At 36.2% G+C, this 14,721-nt stretch overlaps 1 protein-coding gene across 1 annotated transcript; it reads left to right on the top strand.

Moving 5' to 3' along the window:
* Positions 1–1,469: 1,469 nt before the first annotated feature.
* On the top strand, positions 1,470–2,072 carry LOC110456934. Its single transcript, XM_021508005.1, has one exon. The coding sequence runs from the start codon at positions 1,470–1,472 to the stop codon at positions 2,070–2,072; it is 603 nt and encodes a 200-aa protein (XP_021363680.1).
* Positions 2,073–14,721: the final 12,649 nt, after the last annotated feature.

The raw sequence follows: 14,721 nt of genomic DNA, 5'->3' as shown, positions 1-14,721 counted from the left end.
CCAAAAAAAAAATAGGTTGTCAGAATTTTAAGGATTTTAAATGGAAATTTATGTAAAAAGGAGTGAATTTTGAAAAAAAAATGAAAGACACAATATTTTTACAAAATAATGTCAATAAAAATGATACTGACATATATTAGTATTGCATCAATGTATATCATTTTAATAAATGCTGAAATTGTTTAAAATTAATTCTCTATACACGATATAAAAATTGACATTTTATAATAAAACCATATACACATAGTAATTGCAGGTAAGAGTTATCGTTCTTGAAAAACTTCACTGTAGTGAAATAGGTAGCCGGTTTTCTGAAGTACAGAAAAATGGACACATGTGACTCATTGATTAAATAAACCTGAATCAATGACTGGATTGCTTTTAAATACTTTAATATCTAGATAACACACTGTTCTGTCAATAATAAACATGCAATATTCATCAATTTAATGTTAAACATTAGAAGTTGCGGAAATTGTGATGCTGTCTCCCTACATTGGATATTCAACTAGGGATGTATTTCCTGTTTCCGTTTAGCAATACACTCCAATGACCTTAAGATACATGTTGTACATCAGTTTATTGTATACAAATTATGTAATATACTATTATATTGATAAGTCTTGTATGGGTGAATGAGGGTGAAGAATGGTTCTTGCGTGTGTATGAATGCGAGTATGATGAATGACGAATGATTGCTGCTGCTGTTTATTATATGGTGATGATGATGATGATGATGATGATGTAATGATGTGATGATGATGATGATGATGTAATGGTGTAATGATGATGATGATGATGGTGATGATGATGATGATGATGATGATGTTGAGAAGATGATGATGATGATTATGATTATGATGAAGATGAGGTTAATGAAGATGATGAGGATGATGTGTGCGAGTTGGTGTGAGTGTTCTTGATGATGAGGATGATGTTTCAGAGTCAGTGTGAGTGTTTCCTTGTGAGTGTCTTTGTATTATCTGTAATTGCCATAAGTTGTTAAACTTCAGCAAATAAAGAACATGAACATAAACATGAACTTCTGATAACTAATCAGATAATCAATAGCTGCTAATAATTGCAAAATAATAATTAATATTTAGAGTTCCGATACCAAGCTGTTCTTCTGATAACTAATGAGATAATCACTAGCTGCTAATAATTGCAAAAGAATCAATAATATCTAGAGTTCCGATCCCAAACTGTTAAATGGATAATGTATAAAACAGCAGCACACTTTGGAGAATTATCATATTTCGCTCTGTACTTGGAAACATCAACTTCTTTACTCACTGAATGTGAATTTTGTATTCAGAATTTGTCATCGTTTTAGTTAAACTTGTACTTTCAGACTTGTGTGATTTCTCTTATAATTATTGTCATATAAAACTTGAACTTATTTTCAGATTTGTGTGAACTTGTGTGACTTTATCTGTTATTGTGTGCTTTGATACATCAACTACAAGATGGCAAACGCCATCCGTAGTGTCGTCCCTGGAATCAACATAAAAGGCTGTTTTTTCCATTACACTCAATGTATTTGGCGAAAGGCCCAGTCAACCGGACTCCAGACACTGTACCGTGAGAACGATGACGTCAAACTACTTGTCCGCCGAGCTGCTGTTCTTCCACTCATCCCCTTAGACCGCATAGAAGACATCTGGTTCCAAACCCTTGAAGATGCTGATGATGCTGACATACCACATCCCGTGCTGCTTTTCACCGACTACGTAACAGAGCAATGGGTAGAAGGAGACCGACCAACCTTGGACCACTTCTCAACAGAAGGACCTCGGACTACCAACCATCTGGAAGCTTGGCACGGAAAACTGAAGAAAAGAGTACTGCATGCCCACTCCAACATCTACACCATCATCCAGACGTTTAAGGACATACAGAACGTGAATGACATCAGCCGGATCCAGAGAGAAAGAAGAGATACGCCAACATCGACAGACGCCTGGACACCCAGACCGTTATCAGACTGGAACTATCGACCTGATGACCTACGCCGATTCAGCATCACAGCTTCTGCATCTGGGATAGAGTGTTTTGTACTAGAGACTTAAGTGATATATACAGAGAATGTGATTTGTGCTAGAAACTTCAGCTTCATTTAGTGATTTACTGTTTATATTCATGTTTAATAATTATCCTTTAGTGCTGTATTAAATGTGTATGACTGTTATATGTATGAATAGAAACTTTGTTATGGCATTAGAACCCGAAGGTTCTCGGATGTAGATACATTATTTAGTGTTAGATCCGAGAGTACTGAGATGTAAGTACATTATCTGGCGTTAAAACCCGAGGGTACTCGGATGTAGGTACATTATTTGGTGTTAGATCTGAGGGTACTGAGATGTAAGTACATTATTTGGTGTTAGATCTGAGGGTACTGAGATGTAAGTACATCATCTGGCGCTAGGGACCGATAGTACCCTGATGTAGGTACATTATCTAGTGTTAGATCTGAGGGTGCTGAGATGTAAGTACATTATCTAGCGTTAGGACCCGGGGGTTCTCGGATGAAGGTACATTATCTAGTGTTAGATCCGAGGGTACTGAGATGTAAGTACATTATCAGGCACTAGGACCCAAGGGTACTCGGATGTAGGTACATTATCTAGTGTTTGATCCTAGGGTACTGAGATGCAAGTACATTATCTGGCATTAGGATCCGAGGGTACTCGGATGTAGGTACATTATATAGTGTTAGATCCGAGGGTACTGAGATGTAAATACATTATCTCGCATTAGGACCCAAGGGTACTCGGATGTGTGTACATTATATAGTGTTAGATCCGAGGGTTCTGCGATGCAAGTACATTATCTGGCATTAGGATCCGAGGGTACTCGGATGTAGGTACATTATATAGTATTAGATCCGAGGGTACTGCGATGTAAGTACATTATCTGGCATTAGGATCCGAGGGCACTCGGATGTAGGTACATTATATAGTATTAGATCCGAGGGTACTGCTATGTAAGCACATTATCTGGCATTAGAACCCAAGGGTCCTCGGATGTAGGTACATTAGCTAGTGTTTGATCCTAGGGTACTCGGATGCAAGTACATTATCCGGCATTAGGATCCGAGGGTACCCTGATGTAGGTACATTATATAGTGTTAGATCCGAGGGTACTGAGATGTAACTACATTATCTGGCATTAGAACCCAAGGGTACTCGGATGTAGGTACATTATATAGTGTTAGATCCGAGGGTACTGCGATGTAAGTACATTATCTGGCATTAGAACCCAAGGGTACTGAGATGTATGTACATTATATGGTGTTAGATCCGAGAGTACTGAGATGTAAGTACACTATCTGGCATTAAAACCCGAGGGTACTTGGATGTAGGGACATTATATAGTGTTAGATCCGAGGGTACTGAGATGTAAGTACATTATCTGGCATTAGGACCCATGGGTACTCGAATGTAGGTACATTATTTAGTGTTAGATCCGAGGGTACTGAGATGTAAATACATTATCAGGCATTAGGACCCAAGGGTACTCGGATGTATGTACATTATATAGTGTTAGATCCGAGGGTACTGAGATGTAAGTACATTATCAGGCGTTAGGATCCGATGGTACTCGGATGTATGTACATTATCTAGTTTAGATCCGAGGGTACTGAGATGTAAGTACACTATCTGGCATTAGAACCCAAGGGTACTCGGATGTAGGTACATTATCTAGTGTTAGATCCGAGGGTACTGAGATGTAAGTACATTATCAGGCACTAGGACCCGAGGGTACTCGGATATATGTACATTATATAGTGTTAGATCCGAGGGTACTGAGATGTAAGTACATTGACTGGCATTAGAACCCGAGGGTACTCGGATGTATGTACATTATATAGTGTTAGATCCGAGAGTACTGAGATGTAAGTACATTATCAGGCACTAGGACCCGAGGGTACTCGGATATATGTACATTATATAGTGTTAGATCCGAGGGTACTGATATGTAAGTACATTATCAGGCACTAGGACCCAAGGGTACTCGGATGTAGGTACATTATCTAGTGTTTGATCCTAGGGTACTCAGATGTAAGTACATTATCTGGCATTAGGATCCGAGGGTACCCTGATGTAGGTACATTATATAGTGTTAGATCCGAGAGTACTGATATGTAAGTACATTATCTGGCATTAGGATCCGAGGGGACTCGGATGTAGGTACATCATATAGTGTTAGAGCCGAGGGTACTGAGATGTAAGTACATTATCTGGCATTAGGATCCGAGGGTACTCGGATGTAGGTACATCATATAGTGTTAGATCCGAGGGTACTGAGATGTTAGTACACTATCTGGCATTAGAACCCGAGGGTACTCGGATGTAGGTAGATTATATAGTGTTAGATCCGAGGGTACTGAGATGCAAATACATTATCTGGCATTAGGATCCGAGGGTTCTCGTATGAAGGCACATTATCTAGTGTTAGATCCGAGGGTACTGAGATGTAAGTACATTATCTGGCACTAGGACCCAAGGGTACTCGGATGTAGGTACATTATCTAGTGTTAGATCCGAGGGTACTGAGATGCAAATACATTATCTGGCATTAGGACCCGAGGGTACTCGGATGTATGTGCATTATTTAGTGTTAGATCCAAGAGTACTGAGATGTAAGTACATTGACTGGCATTAGAACCCGAGGGTACTCGGATGTAGGTGCATTATTTGGTGTTTTGGTCCGAGGGCACTGGTATGTAAGTAAAGTATCCTGTGTTTTGGCCGCGAGCACAAGAATTTCAATACTCTGTACATGTATACTCATATTTGTAACGGGCGTGGCAAATGACCACTCATGCGTTTGTTTGTTTGGGAGTTCAATTAGATTGAAAATATAAATATACACAATTTCCGAAATAGAAATCCAATAGAAGTGTTTCTGTTGAATATGTTAACAGAACGTCAATATGTACCTTCGCTTGGACGGTGCGAGCTTTTTCTTTTATTATTAACCACGGGTGACCAGTGGAACAACTAAAAGTAATGGACATGACTGAATGCCCATTGATTTACATTGTGACCGGAGTCAATTTAGGTTCAGGTCGTTATTTGCTAAGTACACATTTCAGCATACCGGTGGGACTGTATTGTTGTTGATATCCATGTATACACATTTTCCAAGGGGAAACAATCAATTTCACTATCCCGTCCTGGTGAATTGTAAATTTTGACATTTCAAATAGTTTACTAAATGTGTTTGTCTTGGGCACAATTGTTATGCGAATCGCTGCTGATACAAAAACAGTGTGAAATATCGAGCGTCATTACAAAACCACTGCGATTTATAATATGTGTAATCCCCCCGTGATACGCTAGTTTGATATCTCAGAAAAATCCAAATAGACGAGAAAGTTATCTTTGATGCTAATTGCGTCTCTAGTTATTAGAAATTGAATTAATTAAAATTATACCGAATATTAAACCAATTCGAATTACATAAACGGACTACGGTTAGTTTCGTATAAAAGTCAGTTAGGAACTTATTTGAGATTCTTTTTATACGTTCAACCGAGGAATATTTATTTTTGTGACTATTATGAACAAGAATTGCACGTAATTAGATGTGTCTTCTGTCCCCGCCTTGATCAAAATATTTATTGTGTGAAGCATTTTTAGTTCGACCCGAAGTTCGGAATTTTCATGTGAATGTTGAGTTTCATGACAAGAATTGCTAACGGACGGATGCACGGCCAAAACGGACGGACGAATGGACAATGCATTACCATAATGTGTCCCGTAAATTTTGATTCTTATAAGTATTTATTTTCATTCCTTTGTGTCAAGAAAATATTAGCGGGTTATAATTTTGGGAATCTCAGTCTGTGCAAGTGTATTTGCGGCCACGATAAAATAATATTGACAAGGTACATAATGTCACTAATTTTGATGCATTTGTGAGATCAGCCAAATTACGACTCTGGTAAACACTGGGCCGAGAAATATAGGGCACATTCAGCATATGATGCTTGGTTTGAATTGCACAACGTTTGAAACACCTACAGTCCACGTTTAGTTAGTCCAACACTTTAACTTTTTGGGAACAGCATGAAACACACAGCTAAACTCAAAAACTTAACATTGATGAAGATGCTGTCAGAGTCACTGGACCGCGAAATATAGGGCACATGGCTATAGGACGCATGGATGGTCCAAGTTTGGTTGGTCTAGTATACTATAATGCCTTTTGAGAAACAGAGCTAAACACAAAAACTTCACGTAGACGTCGCCGCCGGAAAAATAACATTCAAGTCCCGCCATCCCGACTTAAAAACCAACTTATTATTACCTTGTCGTCTTTAAGTGTTGATGCCATTGCACTGCATGCTGCTAGCAGCATTAAAAAGTCTTTGACAGAAGTTTGAAGTAGATAGTGCTGTCTATTTGAATGAGGCAACGGTTAATTTTAATTACCATAAAAATAAATAAAGACATAAAAAGTAATGCTAAATTTCTTGTTCTCCATCTTAATCAGTCTTTTGATCAACCTCAAAAGTGTACATGCACAACTTAGAGCCAATGGGAACCTACCTATCAAATTTGAGAAAGATTCCTCCAGTACATTCTGAGAAATAGCGATAACAACCTTAAACTGTAACAAGATGGCCGCGTGTCCGCATCTTGGTTTTTCGATCAGTCCCAAAACTCATTATACATAACCAGGAACCAGGAGAAATCCTCCGGTACTCTCTGAGAAATAGCGCTAACAAGAATTGTTGAATGACGGACGGACTACGGACGAAGGGCCATTTAAATAGCACACCATCTGATGATGGCGGGCTAAAAAATAACACTTTAAACGAGTACATTTCTTGATATTTTTTCAGATGAAATCATTAAATCACAAAATATAGCAAATGTTCAGTGCAAATTCACTGGTTCAAAATGGTCAGTTATAGGGTCCCTCCAAAATAGGGAGAGTTGACAAGTATGGTCTTGAATTTGGACAGAGAATCGAAGGACCCATTATGTGTTCCACGTCCGGACGTACATGGGACCCGTGTACGTCGATTTTTTGGTATTTCTTAAGTAAACTTTATAAAATATTGGCATTTATGTGCTGCTATAATGTAATGATACATTAAAAATGATGTACATTGTATGACAAACAAGTCATGTGCTTTCAAAAAACATTTTCACTGTAATTTGACACGTCATGTGCTTTCGAAAAACATTTTCACTGTAATTTGACACGTTTTAGAACTCCGTCTCTAACAGAAAGTAAGCTAAACCTGAGATGCATGTTTCTTCGAGTGGTTTAGATTGATACTACAAACCTAGCCTTTGACTTGACTTACAGTCAATGTAGATATCTCGTGACAGTCGTGCCTATATTTTCCACTCATGAAACATGAGTGGTTCAAATAAATCGGCGGCAGTAGCCCATAATGAGCTATTAATGACACAAACTATGACTTAAATCAATCTATTATCATTTTAGGGCTTTAATAATACTTTGTTAAAATTGTGGTATTTATGCAGGGAAGATGTAGGACTTCTCCGATACCGTAAACATGATCGTAATGCTGTATATCTTTTAAATAGTAAATTGTTGCCGAAACTCAGTCGGAACGTATTTTAAATAAAATTACCATCCAAAATCCCAAAGGGGTGTGGTTGGTTGGATGGAAGACCACCAGAATAAGATTTCCATTGAAAAAATTACCGTTGCACTGAAATCAATTTATGGTACTTGATCCTTTTAAACTAATGAATAGTAGGGGCACTCCGCATATGATATAATCAAATGCAATTATATAATTCTGTTTTAAATATGTGCAATGCAAACATGCATTAGTGTTAGGAAAACATAGAACACGGTAAGCATGTAGATTTTAAATTAAATATTAATTTCAAACCTACGCCTCTTAAATACATAGAACGGTGTAGGACCGTGACGAAATGTACACTGAGAAAAGCGAGTCTGAGCTAGGTTAGGTAAACATGTGATCAATACCCGTCATTAGAATCTCTTATAGTGACTAACGGACCAAACCACACCTACATAACCAACACTATCGGATAAAGAGCCAGACACTCTCTCAGTGAAGAAACTACTTGAATTGACAAACAGAGTATTTGTATTGACTGGGGAGATTATAGAACATATTGGAACACGCCTTTACCTTTCTATGGACTTTTTAAAATCCCATAACAAAATTATAACGAACGCACGCCCATCCGAGCGTAAAAAATGTAGTGCTCAAAAAGAGGACATTTACTTAAAACATCGGATGTCTTCTGCGTACATACATGTTCTAGTATTTCCGATCCCGCAAGGGGGATGGTTCGGGGTGAAGGAATATGGAATGTAGATAGGAACTGATCAATGAGATGGGGATAGTATAGAGGTGGTTCGGAGGGACATCGGGAGGGGAAGGGGGTTTGGAGTTTTATTTTGGAACGGAGTGTGGATAGTAGCAGCCGAGAGGAAGAAGAAAGGATACGAGGATATAAGGAGAGAGAAGATGGACATGGCCCGTCACTAGAATCTTGCACTAACAATAAAGTAGAGAAACTGTGAGCGAGCTCGCACATATCTATAGGTATTCCTTGGTACCCCATACAAAGTTCTAAATTAGTGATAAAGTGTCTATTAAATATAACAAAATGTGTGTGTACTACAATTATTGTATATGTATTAATAATGTGTATCGTGGGTATTATAATCGAATCACAACAAATCCTTCCTTCCTGCACAATGTACTTCAACTGTGCCAACAAAATCTTAAGGATGACGTTGTTCTTCTAATTACTAGGAACATTGATAGACAGACAGACAACAGACAGACAGACAGACAGACAGACGAGCCCTAAATACCCACCCCCTCGTTGTCATGGGGTTTAAAAATAAGATCTTTTTTAAACTTTGATCTCTTGGTAGTCCAGTCCGTGTTCCAAACTAGAGAGAATAATGTAGTTATACAATACTTTACAAAATCTTCCGGGCCAGTCTTTCTGAAGTGTGCAAGTAAATAGTTTCAGATGACGATACCATGGATGTAGGTTACAATAGACTCGGAGTACATAAACTTGTATTACACCATGTAGGTAAAAGTTATCACCCTTAGACAAAGGAGGCATGTCAATTGTGCAAGTTATCTTTTTACACCGCCAACCTGTGTTATAGGAAATCGGCCCTTTTCACACAATACCGCTTATACAATATTGCATTCCTGTGAACTCTGTAAGACTTATCTCCCTTACACTTTAAAGTTTATCTGTAACTTGTGTAAGGCTTACCTCCCTTACACATTTAGTCTTTCTGTTACCGGTGTAGAAGTCATCCGTCTTCAAACATTTTATAAACAGTATCACAAAAACCAGTGTTGTAAGTGTTGTACATGTTATTTTTCTCTCTCAAATATATCACCAGATTATGAACTAAGAATAAATTGACATTCATATTTAATCTCTTTTATTTTGTGCGGAACTCTTTTGCAATGAAGATACATTTCATGGTATGCTAGCATATAACCTTAGTTACCTGTATATACATTAAAGAGGGGAGACAATTCGAGAAAAAATCATATTCTTTATTTTTTTTTTTCAATTTTAACTCTTCAATCACATTATAAGCAAACAAATAATATATTATTTGAACTGTTAATTATATACTATATAAATTGTTAACAATTTATTAGCTTGAGTATGAGATAAGTCCATCTTTTGTAAATCTTTTGCAAACAGTTATTTCTATTGTTTACTTTTTTCATTGGCAATTTGAAATTGTAAGCATTAAAATGTTGAATGTATAGCAAATTGGCACAAGCCAGATATCCTGTGAAAAATTAAAGCATTAAATTAATAATAAGAGGCCACGGGCCTTAATAGCTCACCTGGAATGTGTTAGTTTAGTTCAAAGCCTTTCAAATGCCATACAATTTTATCGAAAGTATGTATCCTTGAAGAGTATTTTTTTTAAATCTTTTGCAATATTTGACCCCTTTGACCTCAAAAAAAACTCAAGGTCATTTTTGTTTGCAAAATTTGAAAGGCTCCACTCTAGAAAACTGCCAACCAAATTTCATGACTCTGGACTTTTTGGTTTTCCAGAAGAAATTATTTGAAGTTTTGACATATTTACCCGTAACTTTGAAAGTAGGTCAAGGTCATTTATATTCACAAACTTTGTTGGGCTCTATCAAAGGAACCTACTAGCCTAATATCATGACTCTTGGCCTTTTGGTTCCCCAGAAGAAGTTGTTTTAAGGAAAAGTTGATGCCGGACGGACACTGCACCATGGCATATACATACTTGGCCATTCGGGCCTAGTGAGCTAAAGACCTAGCTTAACGTTTGACTAGATATCTTCATAGCTATAAAATGTGGTTCTTCAAAGTGGAACTTTTTGACAGACAACTTTAATTTTGTTTGAACATAAAACTTTTTTGGTAGATTATCTACCAAAAAAGTTTAAGGTTCAAACAAAAATTAAAATCTACTAGATAACTTCTAATACCTCATCATGATTTCAAGCACTTTTTCTGGTCTTTATTATTATACCTTGATATATTAGAATTAAATTAACTGTTTCATGAATGTGATGGTTAAGTTTTCAGGAAAAAACACTAACACTGCATCCATATCTCAGAAACATATTTTATGTACCCTGGTACTGGATTTTCTTTATCGCATTTTATTGCATCTCGGACACCAAAAATGGTCTAATAGTGAACTCTCATCAACTATGATCAGACAGTAAAAATTCTATAGTGATCCAATTCCATACAGTAACACATCACAATTGAATAATGTCACCGACGGCTATATAATCTTCTGTGGTGATGGTTTGACACAAACTTTCCACATAAGGATGAGAAAATGTTTTGATTATATACCTGGTGTGCTTTAACAAGCCTTTCTTGGGATATTTGCCACTTTGTTAGTTTGTCATTGACCCTCTATAGGTATATATAGCTTGTCAGCTAGAGGGGGTCAACAGCTCACCACCTACATTTCTTACTGACCGTCTGTATTCCTCTGTATATAGGTCAGTGACAAACCATAAAGCTAATAAAGCCTGGGGTTGTATTCATGAAACCATTCTCGTGCTCCAGCATGGATTTTGTGCTCAAGCCAAATTTCTTGTTCTCACTATAGACTAAAACAAATATCTTATTTTGTCAATGATTTAAGGAAACATTGAAGAGACTTAAAAGCCGAATACTGTTTTTAATGTTTACATAAGACCGTTTGACATGATTTAAGTGAGTTACAAAGTGTTTAGGCACGGAATCCATGTTTGAGCATAGGAACAGTTTCATGAATACGGACCCTGGACCCTGTGCTTAATAAGCAGACCAGTACTGCATCACGTGGAATTGTCACCCAGGCAAACTTTCACCTTTCAATGGTAACATCCATATCTGACCAGGGTGAATTTGCTATTACTTATTATGATGGAGCATGAAAAGGGGAAGTTATACTTCAGCAAAAATTTCCCGTTTACTATATTGTAGATAGAAAGTTAAACCAGGTACATGTATTCAAGATGTACGGTGTAAGTTCGTTTCAGAACTGGACATGCAAAAAATAAAAACGTCAAATCTGACATCAATCTGTGTATGTCAGTGTACAAATGAAATAAGAAATATCTTAAGTATTTGATTCTGAATAAAAAAATAACATACTAAAATTCTTACTACAGTGCAGCAACAATTCAGTCAGTGCAAGCGAGTACAACAATAGACAATTAAGTGTATATGATCTGTATATATTCTAATTCTAAATAATGCTTGTCCAGTTCATTCCTTTAATGATAGACTTTAAGACTCTTTCAAGCCAAGGGGTGCAGGATAAGGAATTTCCACCAAAAAGTTTTTCAAATTTTGTAAAACCTGATTGAGGCTTCCCGAGTGTTTTGCACTGATTCGAAAATCTCCTGGTTAGAATTTCCCTATCCTACACCCCTGGGCATGAAATAGTATTTTTCTCTCATTCCAATCACTCAGATCAGAAACCATCACAAACAACTTCCACCCTGCATTGTTATCCCATTTTGTGACATTATTCATATGAAATGGACTAGTGCAGGATATGAATTTTAATATACCTCCTTCTTACTCTGGACTTACTCACAGGAATGAGAGATTACCAGATCTCTGTTATATAAAGCTAGTCTTGGCTGTTAACATACATTCCTATGTTGGAGAAATAGGTAAAAACTATTTAGGGTTATATATAGGCAATTTCATGATTTACATGACCCATGAATGGTTTATCATCATATTGTTTAGTTTTAACAGAATTTTATTCAATAATCAAGCATGTTTATTACATACATATGATTTCAGAGGGATGGGAAAACAAGCTTAGAGCTTATATCAATTGAATTCCTCTCCCAAATCAGATTTATCCAAAATCTCATTTAAAATATTTTGATAAAGTAATAATTTTGTGTATGTTCTTAAATAAAATATGGCAATCAAATGAAACTGACAACATTTCAAACAGTGAGCGAATGAAAATGATGATGTCTGGAATATATGTGAATTCTGTAATTTTAATACATTTATTACAATGTATGTTGGATAGAAGCTAAGATTTCATATTTTCTTGGCTCATAGCAGTTAGCTACTGGACAAATCAAGCATTTATCCAGCAGTATTTTTACAAAGTTTAAAGTTAAATTTATATTTGTTTCAATTACTGTTAATCACGAAACATTTTAAAATGAAAATATCGCAATTATGATTGTCTGAAGTGCCGATCCAAGGAGATGGTGCAAAATTATGATTACAAAAAAGTGATTAATGACTATTGATATTAATACCATGAAAACCCCTTTAATCATACCATTTATCACTTGATTTTCCCAAATACTTCTTTTCCCGACTTTTCAAGTGCTTCTAATAACTTAAAACCTTTATAGCTATTTATACATGTTTATACTTCACTTGAATGTGTCTTCTGAATAAATACTTAGCGAGACATTTTAACATTTTACCTGACTCATACTTTCATCCTTAATTAAGATAGCAACATATTTTCTCTCCCAAACCAGAGTGATTAACACTATCTATATTTAGGATCCCAGGCAAACACCTGCAGGCAAACACACTAGAGAATTCAACGGTACTTTTATGTAGATTTCTACTTTAAAAAATATATTGAAAACATGAACTGAGAAGTCATCTAAAAAAACAAAAAATCCAAATTAATTTAGTGCAGCGCCTTAACGACGTAATTTTCAACTACACTTGATACATGTAACTTTGTCAGTAATGAAAGACAGTGATACTTATCTGTGATATTACATGTATAATCACTTACATACAAAACCATTCAGCCTTAAAAGGGGACCGTGTTTACAAAATCACAAATTAAATCACATAAGAAGCTCAATACATTAGAAATTACTGCAGATGGGTTGGTAATAACACAAGTGGGTGTCAATTAATTAAATACATATTCATAAACACACCCTCTATCTTTAAAGACACAGGTGCACTTATTGGATCGAAATGGTATAGATTTACGTAATTTTATTTCTTTTTTGACAATTTAAATGTAAACACACACACGTAAAAAACCTCCAATAAATCTGTATAATCTTATTCATGGTACAACATATTACCATACATACATATGATTACATCAAAATTCAACAACTACCGGTATTATACTTAACAAAATAACAAAAGTCTCAGAGGGCCTGTAGCGCTCACTTGGACTGGTATTACAAGATGAATGCTAGGCAAACTTGTTGGAAGATGAGATGAGATGTGACATGAAAGTTACATATTGGTCAGGCATTTTCTGTCAACAAACTAGATATTATACTGTCAGATGTTAAAATTTAAAAAAACCACCTCTGTGACTTGTCCTTAACGCAGTATATTAATATACTGCTGCTGCTTTGAATTTACAAATCATACCTAAGTACCATGGATAAGATATGATGGATCTTCAGAAAATGTTATCTAAATTTTTGTTTTTCATATTTGCCCCTTGTGACCTTGAAAGTTGGTCAAGTTCATTTACATGAGGAAATTTGCAGCATTCCATCCAAAGTACCTACTGCCCAAGTATTAGGTTTTTCAGTTGTCAAAAAGAAGTCGTTCAAAGAGGTTGACAGACAGACGACGAATGCTGCATCATGCCAAAAGCTAACAGGCACTTTAACGAATGTGTGCCAGGTGAGCTAGCAACAACATAAAAATCAAATTTTAACACATAAGCTTTAACACACATAAACTTTCAACATAGCGTTTAAACTATTAACATTTTAATCATATACAATTGTATGATTAGGAGAAAACATAGGCCTAGCCTTTGTTCAATTCCTTTCATGTACCAGTAATATCGGGAATAAAATTTGCTGAAATGAAAAGGTATCTGATTGATGTCTGATTAGCTAGTCTGAAGTGATTATACATGTCTGTATAGTGCCCTATAGTAATGTCCAAGATTCTGTTGCATTAGATTTAATACTGGTGGTAAAACAAGAGGCCAAGATGGCCTGTATCGATATATCGCTCACCTGTTTCTTTTGTTACATGAACAGACATATAGGTAACTTAAGACCAAATTTCTGAAATTTGGTAACCAGAACACAAGACATTTTAACATCTCTTAAACGGTTCTGAAGATTTCAGTTTTAATTTTAAAGCTTTTAACCCACATTGACCTTTGACTCCCGACTTGCACTTAAAATTGACATTTGACCTCATTAATGTAATAAAA

Source organism: Mizuhopecten yessoensis, unplaced genomic scaffold (genome assembly GCF_002113885.1).
Source record: "Mizuhopecten yessoensis strain PY_sf001 unplaced genomic scaffold, ASM211388v2 scaffold8955, whole genome shotgun sequence".
In the NCBI taxonomy this organism is placed as follows: domain Eukaryota; kingdom Metazoa; phylum Mollusca; class Bivalvia; order Pectinida; family Pectinidae; genus Mizuhopecten; species Mizuhopecten yessoensis.
Note: the sequence above shows the minus strand (reverse complement) of the source record. Positions and strands in the feature narration are given on the sequence as shown.

Bases quoted from the DNA above. Each gene is read 5' to 3' on its own strand.
- LOC110456934 (XM_021508005.1), top strand. From the start codon at position 1,470: ATGGCAAACGCCATCCGTAGTGTCGTCCCTGGAATCAACATAAAAGGC.